The 16,215-nt window shown below is 44.5% G+C and overlaps 1 protein-coding gene across 1 annotated transcript in view; it reads left to right on the top strand.

Moving 5' to 3' along the window:
- Positions 1-16,215, top strand: part of EVC (EvC ciliary complex subunit 1) — a 51,521-nt gene that overhangs the window by 13,726 nt on the left and 21,580 nt on the right. The window contains exons 6-11 of the mRNA XM_056855122.1: positions 71-169; positions 6,300-6,437; positions 8,054-8,212; positions 9,811-10,027; positions 12,206-12,354; positions 15,235-15,333. Coding sequence (XP_056711100.1) covers positions 71-169; positions 6,300-6,437; positions 8,054-8,212; positions 9,811-10,027; positions 12,206-12,354; positions 15,235-15,333 — 861 coding nt within the window. The remainder of the gene's footprint in view (positions 1-70; positions 170-6,299; positions 6,438-8,053; positions 8,213-9,810; positions 10,028-12,205; positions 12,355-15,234; positions 15,334-16,215) is intronic.

The raw sequence follows: 16,215 nt of genomic DNA on the forward strand, positions 1-16,215 counted from the left end.
TTGAAAGATTAATTGTATGTTGAAAGGTGATCTTCATCCCTGCTTTATTCTGCTTTTTGACTTTATATAGGTAATTCTTCACATTTTCAGAATGCACGTAGTCAATTTTTATCTTAAAAAGAAAATATCTGAAGATTTGTATCAAAGCATCCTTCGTACACAAGAAACGGTGAGTATGTGCTCCATTTAATCAGCAAACTCATCTATTCCATTGATCTCTCCAAAATATGTCATTTTTTCTGAATTCTGACTTTTTGTTTTCCCATGACACAGTTTTTTCATAAATGTTCTACCTGTCGCAGTTAGAAAGTTGAAATCTATGCAGCCTGGCACAAGGGGGAAAGATCTGGTGAAAGGGTACCAGATGTTCTAGAATGCCCGTTCATTCAGCTGAGTTAATGAGCTCTAATTACCATCTTTTTATCTTCTGCTATTTGCGAGAACAGCAGCATAAAAGGTACAACACCATAAGCTGTTAACACATACATGGCTTTTTTGCCCATGGTGTTATGGTACTACATGTTTGATCAGAATCCACTTTCATGGTAGCTTAAATAAAAACAGGATTCTAGACATTTACATGTTAATGTTCAAGATAGATGGATAGATTGTAAATTCTTTAACAACCAAACCCTAACATTTGCGGCACCAGAAAAAGGTACTTAAGAACGCAGCAGGTAGACCTTTGAGGCATGTTGGCCTTTGTGTTGTGACAGAAAGTCAGCTTTTTTTATTTACTAATTTGGGGTGACCTTGGGTCAATCAGTCTCTCTCTCTTCCTGTCTGTCTCATCCTAACCTGCCTCTCAGGGTTGTTGTGAGGACAAAATGGAGGAGAGGAAACTGACCCATGGTTATGTATGCTGTTCTTAGAGTCCTTGGAGAAAAAATGGTCAGCTTGTGAATGGTAGATATGTAGGGGCCATTACTGAAGATCTGAGTAATGTTCAGGTTATGTTAATTCTCTTGAGAGTGTAAGAGGCAGTGCCGGCCACTGGACTCAGTTGCGCAGAGGGCAACCCATAAGGACATGAAGGGGGGCACCTCACCTTCCCCTTCTCCACAGACTGTTTCCTCTTTTCTTCCTCTTGGCCGCTCCCATGTCCTCACCTTTCCCTTCTTCCTTCTCTCCTTCCTACTCTCCGTCTTCTCCCATCTTCAGCTGTATTTATTACTTATTTACTTCATTTATATACTGCCTTTCTCCCCAGTGGGGACCCAGAGCAGATTACATAATTTCTCTCTCATCCATTTTATCCTCACAACAACCATGTGAGGTAGTCTAGGCTGAGAATGTTTGAGTGGCCCAGGGTGACCCAGTGAGTTTCCAAGGATTCAAATGTTGGTCTCCCAGATCCTAGTCTGAAACTCTAACCACTGCACCACACTGGCCTTCTTGGGTTTGCTGCTGTTGAACAGTACTAAGTAGCCAGTCCTAGGTGAGTCATGAATGTAGTGTGGTAACAAGTGCCTGGGTTGTTGCTTGTAGGTGTTAGCCAAATTGCTCTTTAACTTGGGGAATTAGCAAGCAAGATGGCAAATTACAATATTTATTTTTATAGCGGTATCGCAACCTTTGTATACCAGAGCTGGTAACTGTGACCTTTAAATAAAGACAGAAGCAATGGATTCCAAATTAAAAGTGTTTATGTCGTTTTCAATCAAATCAATGTTGCATACACACACAGAGAGAAGTCTAAGAAATTCAAAGAGAGGAGTACAAGCACAGATGCCAACGTGGCAGGGATCGTTGATGGGTGATATTTACCTTCCTGAAGAGGTGTTGTCCAAGTTCACGTAGACTAAGACAGAGGAATTTAATAGCAAAGGCGAGGGCAAGGGGTTCCCATAGACTTGGCCAGCAAGGCGGGAGGGAGCGTGGTCAGGCTGCGCAAAACCCAAACCAACAGAGTAATCGCAAAGATGCCAGGAAACATAATGGGCTGGGGGCACCCCAGTTATACTGTTTTTCTGGGGGTGGGGAGAGGGGGTTTACCCCTCCTAGGTTCCCAGGTGACAAAAAGGTGACAAAAGGATTAATCTGTGGGGTGGGGTAGTGAGAATTTGGAAATCTATTCTGATTCCAATGGCTTTTGCAACCCGAGAGGAACTGGGAGATCTCTGCTGAAGTGATTAACGTTCTGGAACAATGGGTGTGATCTCTGCCAACGTCCGGGCATCGCTGGAGGAACGACTCATCGCTGCTATCAGGATCGCTGCTGATTGCCCATTAAGCTGCTGATGTTGCATTGGGAAAGGGGGGTGTTGGCTCTGACTACGTGACTGTCTGCTTTTCACAACATGGCTGCGGCTGGAACAGAGTTTGCACAGGAACATGGAGTCTCTCAGGTTTGCTGGAGGTTGCCCTTGCTTCTGTTTCCTAGCTGCTGGCTGCACGGGGCTCGCAGGAGCAGCCGTGTCAATTTCACTGGAGCGCGCAGCGGCCATCCAGTAACGTTTGGGAGGGGCGCACGGCTGGGACAGTAGTCATGTGCCTGCATAGCAGGTTGCCAGGTCCAGTCCAGGAGTTTGGGCTGCCCGTATGCTTTCATAGGCCTAGCTCTGGAAAGGCCCTGCCCCATCCCCTGCCTTTTACTGACAGAAACCAAGGCTTGAAAGCTGGCAGTACTGTTAAGGCTTAACAGAATACTTATCCTGTATCCTTTTAAAGGTTTGAATCACTTATTTTTTGAGAATTATTCTCACCACCTGAGTAGTTTTCACAGACTTAAAAAAAAAAAATCTGTACAGATCTATACAGGATCGATTCAGATAAGACCGAGTAAAGGAGCAAATTTATCTGCAGTAGCACAATATTTATAAGTCAGTTCTGTGTTTACCCTTGCACCAGCAAATTAGGCAGAAACTTTCAGTGAGTTAATTATCTTTTATTGAAAAAATAACACTTTTATTAAACAAGATAGTAAAAAATAGAGACAAGAACAAGTTAATCCTAAAAATACTGAAAGACCACATGCAAGGAAAATCAACTCTCCTATCTGAATAAATGAACTTTAAAGCTTATTGGATTTCAAATCGTAGAATGCTTTAGAAAGCATGAGGAAACCCATTCCACACACACAAATCTCATGTGCATCCTTTGACAATTCTTTCACAGAAAACCTGAGTAATTATTCTGCATGACTCTTTTTATAGACACAGAGACATCCACTATCTTATAAAAATCATTATAATTTTGCAATGTGATGATTGTACAGATAAGTTATTAATTCTCACAATGATTTTATGAGATCATACTCAGGTGTGCCAAGATTATATTTGATATTGTTTGTTAATATCTCAAGTAAAATTTAAAAGGCTATATTTAGTGCTTTACTAGTCATTAAAAGAGCCCTGTGGCGCAGAGTGGTAAGCTGCAGTACTGCAGTCCAAGCTCTGCTCACGACCTGAGTTCGATCCTGACGGAAGTTGGTTTCAGGTAGCCGGCTCAAGGTTGACTCAGCCTTCCATCCTTCCGAGGTCGGTGAAATGAGTACCCAGCTTGCTGGGGGTAAAGGGAAGATGACTGGGGAAGGCACTGGTAAACAAAAGTCTGCCTAGTAAACTTCTTCGGGATTTGACGTCACCCCATGGGTCAGGAATGACCTGGTGCTTGCACAGGGGACCTTTACCTTTACCTTTAGTCATTAAAAGCAATAATTATTTTTTTCTTCAACTTCTTTAATTGGCCATCAGATTTTTTTGAAAGCCTATACTTTTCCTGACCAGCTAATGAACTTTCTACAAGAGCTCTGAGAAGTGCATGAAAACATACATGTTTAACATGTATATCATGGCAGTGGTTGCCTAGCAACAGCCACTGAGAGAGCATTCCTCTATGTTGCCGCTATCGCGGCTGCAAGAGAGTACAGCGGCTGCCTGCTGCGCTGTGGGGACCAATACAGCCAGGTGGTCCCCCTGGATGAGGAACCCGCTGGCTCCAGTCACCGTGTGGTCCGCCAGCATGGTGTGGTTAAGAGCGGTGGTTTGGAGCGGTGGAGTCTGATCTGGAGAACCGGGTTTGATTCCCCACTCCTCCACATAAGCGGCGGAGGCTAATCTGGTGAACGGGGTTTGTTTCCCCTCTCCTACACACGAAGCCAGCTGGGTGACCATGGGCAAGTCATTCTCAGCCTCATCTACCTCACAGGGTGTCTTGTGGGGAGGGAAGGGAAGGTGATTGTAAGCCGGTTTGAGTCTCCCTTAAGTGGTAGAGAAAGTCGGCATATAAAAACCAACTCTTCTTCTTCTTCATGTGCTTTCTCCTCCACTGCATCGTGCTGGCCGAAGGAGCTTGCTGGAGCCGCATGTGTCCGTCTCACTGTCCGCCCATGTGTGTGTGTGGGGGGGGGAGGGTTGAGGCGAATGGCTGGAGGTTCGAAGGTGAAGCCTTTTCTTTATGTCTGGTTGCTGCTGTGGAGCAACCTGTGCTGCTGCCTTCCCACAGCGAGGCAGGAGGAAAAACTGGAGTGCGGGTGATTCCAGGGCAGGAAACAGGAAGTTCAAATTGTTTACATCCTGACTACCCAGAGCACTGGAAGGGAATCACCTGTCTCTCAAGATGCCCTCCCCCTCAAAGTGAGAATGTATAGCATGACAGTGCTATACATATAAACTATTCTATATATATAAACCCTTCAGAGTTTAGCATGTATAGCATGACAGTGGTTGCCTAGCAACAGCCACTGAGGAGCATTCATTTCTTAAAGCTAAAGGCGCTGCTTCTATTATTTTGGAGAGGGCCAAAACCCCCAATGTTTTGGTTTGCTTTTTAATTTCAAAATCTGTCTTCATCTGTTCAGAATCTGTCTTCATCTGTTCATGGCTCCAATCTTTGGATTTTTATCCACAGATGTGGCTGTGTTGAGAACTAGATATATTGATGATACTATGCCAGCTTTTAAAGATGAGGTACTTTTTATAGTATATCTGTTCTCACACCTTTTAATTTTTTTAATCTGTTGAAGTGGGAAAAGTTCTCCTACTAAAGCTGAAGCCATTTTAGTGCCACATCTCTGTTCTTAAACAGATTCTGAGCGGTTTCCAGGGAGGAGAATGAATTGGTAGGCTGCGCCTCAAGCTGACACTGATGCCAGGCAGGGCTGGTCTCAGGGGTTTTAGCCTCCTCGGCAGATGCCAAAGCCCCAGAGCTTCAGGAGAGCTGCCCAGAGCCATCCCCTGGCCTCAGTCCCCTCTTGGATGAGTAGCACTGGCTGCTGCCACTGGGCTCTTGCTCCCACCCCCATTACAGTTTCCTTCTTTTCCGTAGAGAGTGGCAGCAGCTGTACCCTGCCCCTTCTCGCCTTCCAGGACCCATTGAGGTCTGGCCATTCTTCAAAGTATTTTCCAGTTTCTACTGGCAGATGTCTTTTCTGTACAGACATTTACTTTGCTGCAGTCGACAGCTGGTTGGTTGTAAAAGACCCATCACAGTCCTGAAAGCAGTAGAAAGGGCAAAGGAGTGCCCTGTTTTCTTAAGCAGATGCCTGCTTTTTGTAGGCTGGCCCTTGGTAATTGCTACTGCTGCTGCAAACGATTGGGACACCAAGGCCCACTGGCTCATCTGTGATGGTAATGGGTCGTCTGCTGAAGATAGATCAACAAATTTGGTGCCAGATTTCTGCCTGGCATCAAATGTATTCTTGATTAAAAATATCATTCTGAACAGCTGGTGCTTAGTTTTTCAGCCCAGAGGAAACCCAGCCTGATGTTGTGATGCCCGTCAGGACTTTGAATTGGTCTCTCCTGTTGTTCCTAAGCCATCCTTACCAGAGGTCATTTTCACAAGTCATATCCTTATGCCAAACCTTCAGGATAGCTATGGAGGTGGGTGTTGAAACTTCAGTAGGAAGCTACAACCAAGTGAACCCGAACAATTCCCAAGTTAGATCTGGATGGTGACAGGCCTCAGGGTCTTGTGAGCTTTACAAATCTCCAGAGTGCTCCTGATTAAGAGAAAGGTGTTTTGCCACAGCTGAATCTTCTTCAGCTCTTTGGAGCTCAGGCTCCCAGGCACCTGACTGCATCTCTTTGCCAGTTCCACCTGACAGCTCTGCTGTATTGGAACGCCAGGTATGTCACGGTGCAATAAATAACCCTCTGGTTCCCACAACTTGGCAGGATCAGTTGGTAAATCATCTTTGGCTGGCTTCCTCAGAGTTTTTCCCTCCGTTGGGGATCTTGCCAGCCTCTATTTAGGGCAATAGAAGTGGTAGAACAACTTGCTTCCTCTAACAAATGAGCCAGCTCTAGATAAGTTTTGTTCTAATATAATAACTCTTTAGTTATATTCCTTTTCAGGCATTTGAAGAGTTGCAAACCCAGCTCAGTTCCAGACTCCTGAGCATGGAGGTCTCCGGAGTGCATGAAACAGAATATCAAACCTTGGATGACTTGGAAAGGAATGAGAAGGGTTACACAGATCATGTCCTAGATAATGTAATCACCCACTTCCTCTTTAAGAAATGTCTTCATCACAATTGTCTAGCTTTTTATCAGGCTTCAGAATTATCCTAACACCACAATGATATTATTGTAGGTATCAGTGGACTTTTTTCTTTGATCTCTGTCAGCATTGCTTTTGACCAAAGAAAGTATTGCTGCCTCAATTTTGATTTTTCCCCCCTTCAAACTTGGCTCTTGGAGGGTTTGGAAGGTGCTTCAGACATATGCAATATTTTGGCTTCTTTCTATTTATCACATCATCTCAATTATTTTGATAAGCTTTGGTGCCTAAAATCTTAATTCAGGTTAATAAAAAGTTACTTTTTTGCTCAGATTCCTGAAGACAAAAGTTGATTTTTTTTTAAGTCTGCGTTTTGCTTTGGAATAGTTTGGAGTCGCAGAAGCCCGTTTTTGGAAGCTCTGGAGACGTTTCAGGCTCTGGGTGCTCCTTTGGGAAACTGAGATTCTAACAATACTTCCTTCTTCCTAGTGCCGGATTGATAACTGGGTGGTGGTGGTCAGAACAGCTGATTGCAGTCTACATGAGGGTCTGTGCGCCTATATTTGGCATGGTGAAACTAGAGTTTCTATAGACTTCCCCCAGTGTTGGATTCTGTGCTGGGCATGCCAAGAAGTCTCTTGTGCTGGCAAAACACCACAATTTCAGCATTTTATGCCAGCCCAGGAGGCTTCTGGGCACACTTGATACAGCCTACAACTTCAGGGAAGAGCTCTGAGAGGCAATGTTGTATAGTGGTTAGAGTGCCCGCCAAGAACTAGAGAAGCACGGATTCAAGTCCTCACTTAGCCATAAAGCGCATTGGGTTATCTTGGGCTAACTACTCTCTTTCACTAACCCACCTCACACAGTTTTTGTGGGGTTGGAAAGGGAAAGCCATGTACACTGTCACTGGAAAGAAGGGAGAGAGAAAAATGTAATAGAAAAATGTGCCAGCTAGCCTGTATTGTGGTCTGATTTCTGCTTGGGGTCTGCCAACAGATTCCCCTTGGAACAGAAATCAAGAGCAGCTCTCATTGAGAGCTGATGGTTTTTTATCACAGCTTTTGGCTGAAACATAAGGCATCCTGTGGAGCCACATGGAAAGCTGGAAACCTTAAAATACCCAAAGCCAGTGTCTGCCTTCCCCACCTGCCCTGCCCTCCAAAGTCCAGAACAAAAGATCACATTTATGCTGAATAATTATCCCAGTCTTCATCTCCTTCCATGAGCAGGCTCCTTTCCTTCTGTTCTCTGTCATGTGTCGTCTGCTCGCTGAGCCGCTGGGATCCTTACCTTTCAGGCTGTAGCAGGTGCTATGAAGGACAAGGATATATTTTCTGCAGTGGTTTCCAAACTATGTTCTGGGGAACCCTGGGGTTCCTCAGAGTGGGTTGTGAAGTATCCCAAGTTTGCCCTTCTCTTTAGTGAAAAAGCCCTCAGTCAGGAAGAGTCATGGGATGTTTCCAGAATATCATTTGCCACCCTCTGGATGCACCAGATTCTGGCGCTCAGTCCTCTTTAGTGAGTTCTTCTTTTTTCCCTCTCTCTTCCTCTCACAGTGAAACTTTTGTGATAAAATACTAAAGCTTATAATTGCTAATGCCCCTAGATGGAAGCTTTCTGGAAACAGACCGACCAATCCCTGCTCTTTCTCCTGGATCAGTCCAAGTGCTCAAGTGCCAAAGCAAAGAAAATCCGGATGCGCCTGACTGAGGCAATGATTGCTGTGGAGGAGTCCTTCAAACAATCACAGGATTCGCAGGCAACGGTAACGTCTGAGAAGGGCACATACTAAAAATTGTCCTGAAGTGATGGATGCCTGGGTTAGGCAGTACTTCTGTGTGAAGCTGAAACTTGGCTGCAGCCCCAAACAGGCCTCGAAGGAAACTGCTGGCAGTGGGGCCGTTAGAAGAGAGGAATAGTCTGAGTGGAGGCTGGAACAGTCACTGATAGGGCCCTGCATTTTTTCCTGGTAAATTTCAGGTTTATTGGTCCTGAATTTTGTCAGGAAAACTGAAAAAACCAAATACCCATACTGATAAATGGATAATTAGGCTTTTTTCTGTTTTTCCTGAAAAAATTGGGTCTATTTTATCTTATGGAGATTTTTTTTTTTTAGGCTTGGGGGGTGGCATTTTTGAAGTAGAGTCACCAAATCTGCAATGTGGCTGCAAAGGACTCTCCTTGGAAGGACACCATTGTTTGGTAAAGTTTGGGACAGGGGGTCCAATTTTATGGGCTTCCGAAGGGGTCACCCCCATTCTCCATATGCCCAAAACCTTTGCGGCCATACTGTAAATTTTGTGACTCTTACCTTGAAAAATGTCCTCCCCACCCAGGCTCCTAAAAAATTTCCATAGCCAAACGCCTTGGGAAAGCTGACACCAAATGGCTTTTTTAGCTATCCAGCTTAGACGGAATTCCCAGTATTGCTATTCAACTGAAAATAAACCCCCCAAAAGCTGAAATGGTTTTTTCGGGTTTATTTCCGGTTTGGTAAACCTGATATGCACAGCCCTAGTCTCTGATTGCTGTGATCATCTTCCTGCAGGGTTGCAGGTAAAGGCTCTCAAGAGGTTTAGGGAATGCCTACACGTTTGTTTGTTTGTTTACTGCATTTATAGTCTGCCTTTCTCACTGAGACCTATAGCAGATCACTCGGTGCCAGTCAATTACAGACCAAGCAAGATACATCTAATAAGCACAGGGTAGGTTGATAGAATCAACATCCAGCGAGCATGTACTAATGCTACTGAATGAGCGTAACATTTGAGGAGTGATAAGAGTGTGGATACAATGAAGAAAAATGGCAGTACATCCTGGGCACCGGGCATTCCGGGACCTGACCCTGGAACTTTTCCCCCACGATTCCCTTCTCATGATATGAGAATTAGACTAATCTGATGTGAGAGAGCAGGGTTATTTGAGGCCTTGATTTACACATGTTCAAAAGGCTTACAGAATCGGTTTGTTTAGGTCACAGCTGTACTTTCTGAGATGGCTGCCGATGGCCAGGTCATGCCTGGTGCGAGAGCCACACATGAGTAGCTCGGGAGCTCCAGTGAAGTCCACCACATTGCAAAACCCTGCAAGAGTATGGCTGGGATTTATTTTTATTTATTTATTTTGCTTCATTTAGACCATGCCTTTCTCCCAATGGGCTTCCATCATTCTCATCTCCTCCGTTGTATCCTCACAGCAACCCTATGAGGTGGGTTAGGCTGAGCGTGTGTGACCGTTTCATGGTCACCTCAAAATCCTCTATGGCAGAGTAGACATTTGAACCCAGATCCTAGTCCAACACCATGCTGGCTCACACTGGGATGACTGTCTTCAATGTTAACGTGGGACACATTTTATTTTCAGGCCATCCAAGAAAGAATGTTTAACTGGGACCAACTTGTGAAAATTGTTGGATTGCTGAGGACACAGATGCAGGAAGAAAGTAAATGCAGACTCCACGCGATATCTCACATGCTGGATCAATTAATTCGAAGGAACTACCTCACTGTGAAACAGAAGGAGGAGCTCTTAACAGGAATCCAGAAGGCTTTTTGGGGGAAAGTAGAACTCTATGAAGATGGTGAGTTTATTGAGGATTTCTGGAATGGAGCTGGCTCGATTCCAACCTCCCTGTGCCCCGCTGGCTCTGTTTGGTTACTGATTGACAACTGAGAATTCAGGCCACATTCCACTCAAGCCTCTGCACTCCTGTGCTTTCCCTGTTTTCATCCCCCTTTTCCACAGTGCTTGTTTATTTCTGGGGGGTTTTAAGCTTCCAGTGCAATTGCAGCAGGAGCCTTTCCTTGGTCACACAATTGATTAACCAAGACATGGGGCCTGTGAGAGTGTTTCAGGCCTCTCGTGCATCACCTGTCCCCAGTTACTCCTCCGCTGCTGCCCCTCGGCTTCCCTGTCGAAGTCACTGCCTTGTTCTGTTCTTTTTTTTTTAAGTAGAGTATCATGCCGTGCACTAGCACACGCATCCTCCCCTCTCCTCCTTGAACAGCAGCCATGGTGGGGGCAAAGCAGGATGAGTGGAACTTTCTGCCAACTCCCCTTCTCACTCAGCAGGACTCTGCCAGCTCTGTGGGTTAAACTTGCCAGGAAGTTCTCCTTGCAATTCCTGCTTCAATGCAGACGAGTGAAGCAAGAGGGCAATAGATTGTTTAAATGGGGCCATCTGCTTCTAGGTAGAAGGTATACACCTTACGCTTGAAGGTATACACCAACCGCTTTGGCAGTTGGACTCTATGTCATTGAAGTTCCTCCCCAAACCCCGCCCTCCTCAGGCTCCGCCCCAAAAACCTCCCACCAGTGGCAAAGAGGGACCTGGCAACCCTACCACAGGAGGACTTCCGGGTGGATCATGGCCCTTGGGGGTCAGCTTCAACCATTGGGCTCATCTGGTGCCTCCTCACAGGACAGCATTTCCCATCACTTCCCCTTTTCAGCATGTGGGGCGGTCAACACAACAACTTTCCTTTGCCTTGACTGGCCACAAATGCTAACAAGACAATATTCTTTTTTTTTTATATATAATTTTTATTAAATTTTACAATACAAAAAAGAAAAGAATAAAAATTTAAAAAAAAGGAAAAAAAAGGAAAAAATATATAGATAGATATATATATATAGACAATATTCTTAAGCTTTGGCTGCATTTCTGCAATTCCCTGTGTGGCAAGAACCCCCACCCCACCCCCCACCCCCACTGCAGCCCCCTCCTCCTCCTCATTCAACTTCCGGCAGAAGAAAGCCCAAAGGCCCAGGGGAGGGGGGGCTTCCTCCAGTTGTACTCTGAGCTCCCTTTTTATGTCCATCTGTACTTTCCCTCCCCCTCTCTCTGTCTCAAAAAGCACTAGAGCACTGGCTCCCAACCAGGGGTCCATGGACCCCCAGGGGTCCGCGAGAACTAAATTAAGGTCCGCGAAACAAAGTTATAAACCCATAATAAATTAATATTTTCAATTAAACGTTCTCTATTATATAAATATATATTCAAAGATTATTCTAAGTTTAATGTTTAACTAACAGTTATGATTAAACTTTATTTTCAAATTCTCAGAATTTTTATTTTGAACCTTGGGGTCCCTGCACCGAACAAAAAAGTCCTAGTGGTCCCTGGTCAAAAAAAAGTTGGGAACCACTGCACTAGAGTATTGTTATATCAATATACTTGTTGCAGACCCCAATTGAACAAAGCTGGCCTATGAATTTATTTTTACCATTTCAGCAAAATCTCACTGGTACATCTTTGGAAAGATAATTGTGAACTGTTGGAGACTTGCCCAGAAATCAATCTAGCGAAGTTGGGAACATAACAAACAGATCTCTGGGTTGCTCCATTGCTATGGGGAAATTAGTTCTAAGATCAGAAATGCTTACCTCATAGAATCAAAGAAGGGGAATTAATTGGCTTTTCGTAGAGTCATATGAGTTGCACATAATTGAACCTATGTAAGATAGCCCCACCTGAATCTTTCAAATGTGGGTTGCGTGAGACTATGTAGTCTTTCTGAAAGCACTTTGGTGAGAATCTCAGAAATTGTATTTCATCTTTTAACCATAAAATAGATAGGATAAGGATTTTAGAAGCATTTAGAAAGTCACTCATCTGTTCTTGAAGCAGGATTCCACAAGCAGAGTTCAGATCAAAAAGAATGACATGCTTCATAATTGTCGATTATTTTAAGGTACAGAGGATGACTCTCCCCCCCCACCACCAACTATAATAAATATTTTAAATTCTGTATTTCAGAATGTATTCAGCTGGGCAAAAATCTAATCCAGAAATGCCTCATGAGTCACACAGAGAAGATTGAACGCCTAAGCAAAGTTCAGGAAGATGAGCAAGGAAGTCTCCTCAACAAAAACCAGCATCTGGGAAGCCTCAATGCATTTCTGAAGGTACCTGTTAGGGAAACTGCAGATTCTCATCAGCTGTTTCTCAGAAAAGCTGGATGCCCACAAGGAATTATCAGGGTGGTAAAATAACTGGGAAATGCCTCTCCTCTGAGCTAGGTTTCCCTCTGCAGGATCCAAGGGGTCTTTCAGGCCAAGTTCCCATCTTTCCCTTCCAGTGGTTCTCAGCTGCCCTCAACATTCCTTGCATCCTGGACCGTGCCCAGGCATCATTAGGTTATTTTCTTCATCTTTTGGTTAATTTACCAAGTCACATTTTTCTGCACACTTGGGGAGTTCCATGAGTGTGTAGAGGCCCTTTTACAGGGTCCCTGGGTGGCTCTGGGCACTGTGGGGTGCTCTACCACTCCAGTGTGAGATTTAGCAAGAGGTGGGGACTGGGCTGGAGCCGTTGCAGAGAGTTTTGAAGTATTGCCCTCAACAAAAGTCAGCAGCTGGGAAGTCTCGATGCTTTGAACTATTGCTCTGAAATACTTGAGCTTGGAGGGAGCCAACCCCTAATGTACTCTGTAAGGCTACAATTCCTGCCTTTGGACAACAGCCGGCTGTTACTAAAGCTCCTAAAAAGACCTTCCAGAGGCAGGAAGTTGAGAACTGCAGCCCTTGAGAAAACCTGTCTTGGCTGGAGGATCCCTTGTAATTGCTGATGGGCTGCTTTTCTTTTTTTAAAAATGTGTATTAATTTTTATTCAAATAGAACAAGTTACAGAAATAGAACCTCCAAGCTCAAAGGAATTCAACAACACCTCATATAATCATCTTAATATTTATTGTTCCAGAACATCAAAAATATCACCCATATGTCAATAACTTTATTGATCTGTGAATGAATATCAGTTATGTAATGAGTTAAATAACTTAATTATCCAACCTTATTCATTCATAATTAAATTCAGATATATAAATTCAGACAGTAATTCAATCAAAGGCACCATGCAATCCTAGGCAGAGTTTCCCCCTTCTAAGCACAATGTCTTCAATTAATTTAGAGGGGCATCACTATGCTCAGGATTACACTGTGAACTGAGAGCATTATTTCAGTTAATTAGAAGTACATTTCGATATATATTGTATAAGTCCAATAGTAGGTTCCAGCAGAGAAGCTGGAGGCAGCTAATGTGGTTCCTTCACATACCTATCTGAGGAACGGCTGCACCTCACAGAAGTTCATATTGAAATAAATGCTGTTAGTCTTTAAGGTGCCGCTGGTCTTCTGTTTTATTTTTGTTCAAAAATATGCCAATCCCAGATTTTAGACCTTGGTCAGGCACACATGTTTGTTCCTTGGAGACTGCACCATCAAGAGACAACCCGCTTGTTCGAATGCCAAAACACAAACACTACAGAGAGAGAATTTCATTACCCTAAGTATGTTTTTGGTGGATTCTGTTCACACATTCAGCTTCAAACATTCAGTCACTGTGCTGAGTAATGAAGTGAGAAGACATGAAGCGACAGAATAGTTGCTCACTGTTTATACAGCAATTTTGGGATGTTTTGATTAGTGCACATTATCTTGGTCACAATGACTTTGTAAGGTATGCTGGGAGAGGGTTTTTGAGGATCAGTCCATTATCTGGTAGAGTACATCAGCTCGCACATAGACAGGCATGGTGAACTGCCACATATACCACGGCCCTCTGAAATATTCAGTCGCCCACAAGTACTCTTTTTTTGTTCATTTTCTTTCTGTCAATCAGATACACACCACTGTGATTCATATCTGATTTCACTTATATGAATGGGCTTAGACTGGAGTAACTCTCCTTCGGATTGCAGTGTGTCGAGATTTGTACATGTCTGGGAAACTCCTCAGCTATGCAGAAAAATAAGGCTCTAAAATAGCCAAAAGAAATAGGGAGGGGAAAATCCCTTAAGGAGGACTGAATATCTGCCAGGATGTATGGGATGTTGAAAATGGATGAGAGCCAGCTACAAGGAAACAGGGGGATAGGAACAAATGGCCTACTCAGCCCCCCAGGTGTTCATAGAATCCTCAAGGGAGGTATGATTGGGGGTTGGAGCATTTCCAAATCCCCCCTCCTGCAATTCCTAGCCATTCGTACACCCACACTCATTGGATTAAAGTAGCAAGGCCCAACAATGTGCTTTGAAGGTGCCTCCAAAGAACCTCAGTAGAGCACCACATCAGCCGAGCTCTCCAGGCTGCTATGAGACAGCAGTTCTCTTTCTTACCAGCCCTTGTTTGGTTTTTCACCATCTTGGATGCGGGGCCTGTCGTTGCCAGTCCTGTGCTTGACCTTTCTGCTGAGAACGTAAGTAGATGCCTGCTAAAATGGCAGATGTCGCAGCAGATCCTGTCCAGATCAGTACATCCATCAGGCGGTCTGTCCCCCGATGGAATTTGGCCATCAGTGATCTGTGTCTGTTGCAGCTGAATGTCAAAAGGGTTTGGGTTTTAAGGAGAACAGCATTTGCAACTGCAGTACTGGAATCAGTCTCTTGTAATAAATACACAATGGGTTGGATCCAACCATCCTCCAAGGAGCCTTCCTCTGGCCTAAGGAGGATTCTTCCAATGGAAGAGTCACTTAATTTGGAGGAAGTCTCTAAAGACTGGAGAAGGGCTTCAAACTTGAATCAAAAGGGGTGTAAATATTTTAATAAACAAATGCACAAACTTTGCTCAGCAGAGTGGTCAGATAGGGGTAGGGTCCACCCCAGCAAGAAGGGGTGGCTGGCCTGGATTCTGGTTAAACTCTCAGCAAGTTGCACAGATACATCACCGTTCTGAAGCTGGTTAGGAGTGGGCTCCAGTAAGCATGGATATGTGTCTGGCCTCCTGACTGGTTGCCGCTGTCCTAAAGAGGGGGACTTCATAGGGTTTTCTTCTCTCAACTTTAGGCTTATTTTGAAATGTCAGAACAGCAGAGAAAAGAACGATGCAAGCTGGAAGAAGAGAGTGATTGTGAAACCATTGAGGCTGTGGGAGACCTCTATAAGGTGCCATTTCTCTCTCTCTCTCTCTCTCTCTCTCTCTCTCTCATTCAATTTTCAGTGTCCCTGAGACATCGAAGGCTCTGCATGTCTGGGTATCTTAGGGTGCCCAATTTCAATCTCTTCAGGTTTTAACCCTTGTGGAGTGATACATATAGAAGCTTCATTGGTAAGGGGAAGAAATTGGTTAGAACTAGGTAATTTATTTTGATGTAACCTTTGTTGGAGACAGAAGGCATTTCACACAGGTGTGTATAGCCATAGGGCCTAACTGCATGCTCTGTTTTACACTTGTAGTAGCAATAAAGGGGATCTTTTATCTTCTTTTAAGAAAGAAGGCGGGACTTCCGCTTGTCAAAAAATGCAGGGAGGTGGAACTTCCGGCTGTGTGTGTGCATTGGTGTGACCGTGAGTGGGGGAGGGGTGTGGCAAGCCTCTCTGCCTGCTACTGCTGCTTATCAGTGGCTATGCAGCAGAGTCTGTTTTTTTTACTGAGTGGCTGGCAGGCAGGGGTGTGTGGGGGCCCCCCTCTCTCTGTACAGGAGGGGGAAGAGGGGCTGGGCGGTTTTCCCCCAGTCGGGGGGGCTGTAAACCCCTCCCGAGTGGTTATTTCAAAGCATACCCCCTCCAGCCTAGAGATTCTCAAGCAAGTGGTTTTTTTGGACTAGGAGTGAGCCAGGAGTTTCTTTTCAGGAGGAGGGTGCTTATGCAGACGTCTTTTATGAGGGGTGAAAGCTATTCCCACTCCCCACATCAGAAAAAAGAACTGTTTTTAACCCAGGAGGGTAAAAAAAAAAAGCGAGAGGAGAGAAGCCCACCACTTAGATTTTAAAACACAGGCTTTTCCAACAGACAGCTCACTGCATTCCACGCAAAAGAGGGTTGCTA

This window comes from Euleptes europaea, chromosome 9 (genome assembly GCF_029931775.1).
Source record: "Euleptes europaea isolate rEulEur1 chromosome 9, rEulEur1.hap1, whole genome shotgun sequence".
In the NCBI taxonomy this organism is placed as follows: Eukaryota; Metazoa; Chordata; class Lepidosauria; order Squamata; family Sphaerodactylidae; genus Euleptes; species Euleptes europaea.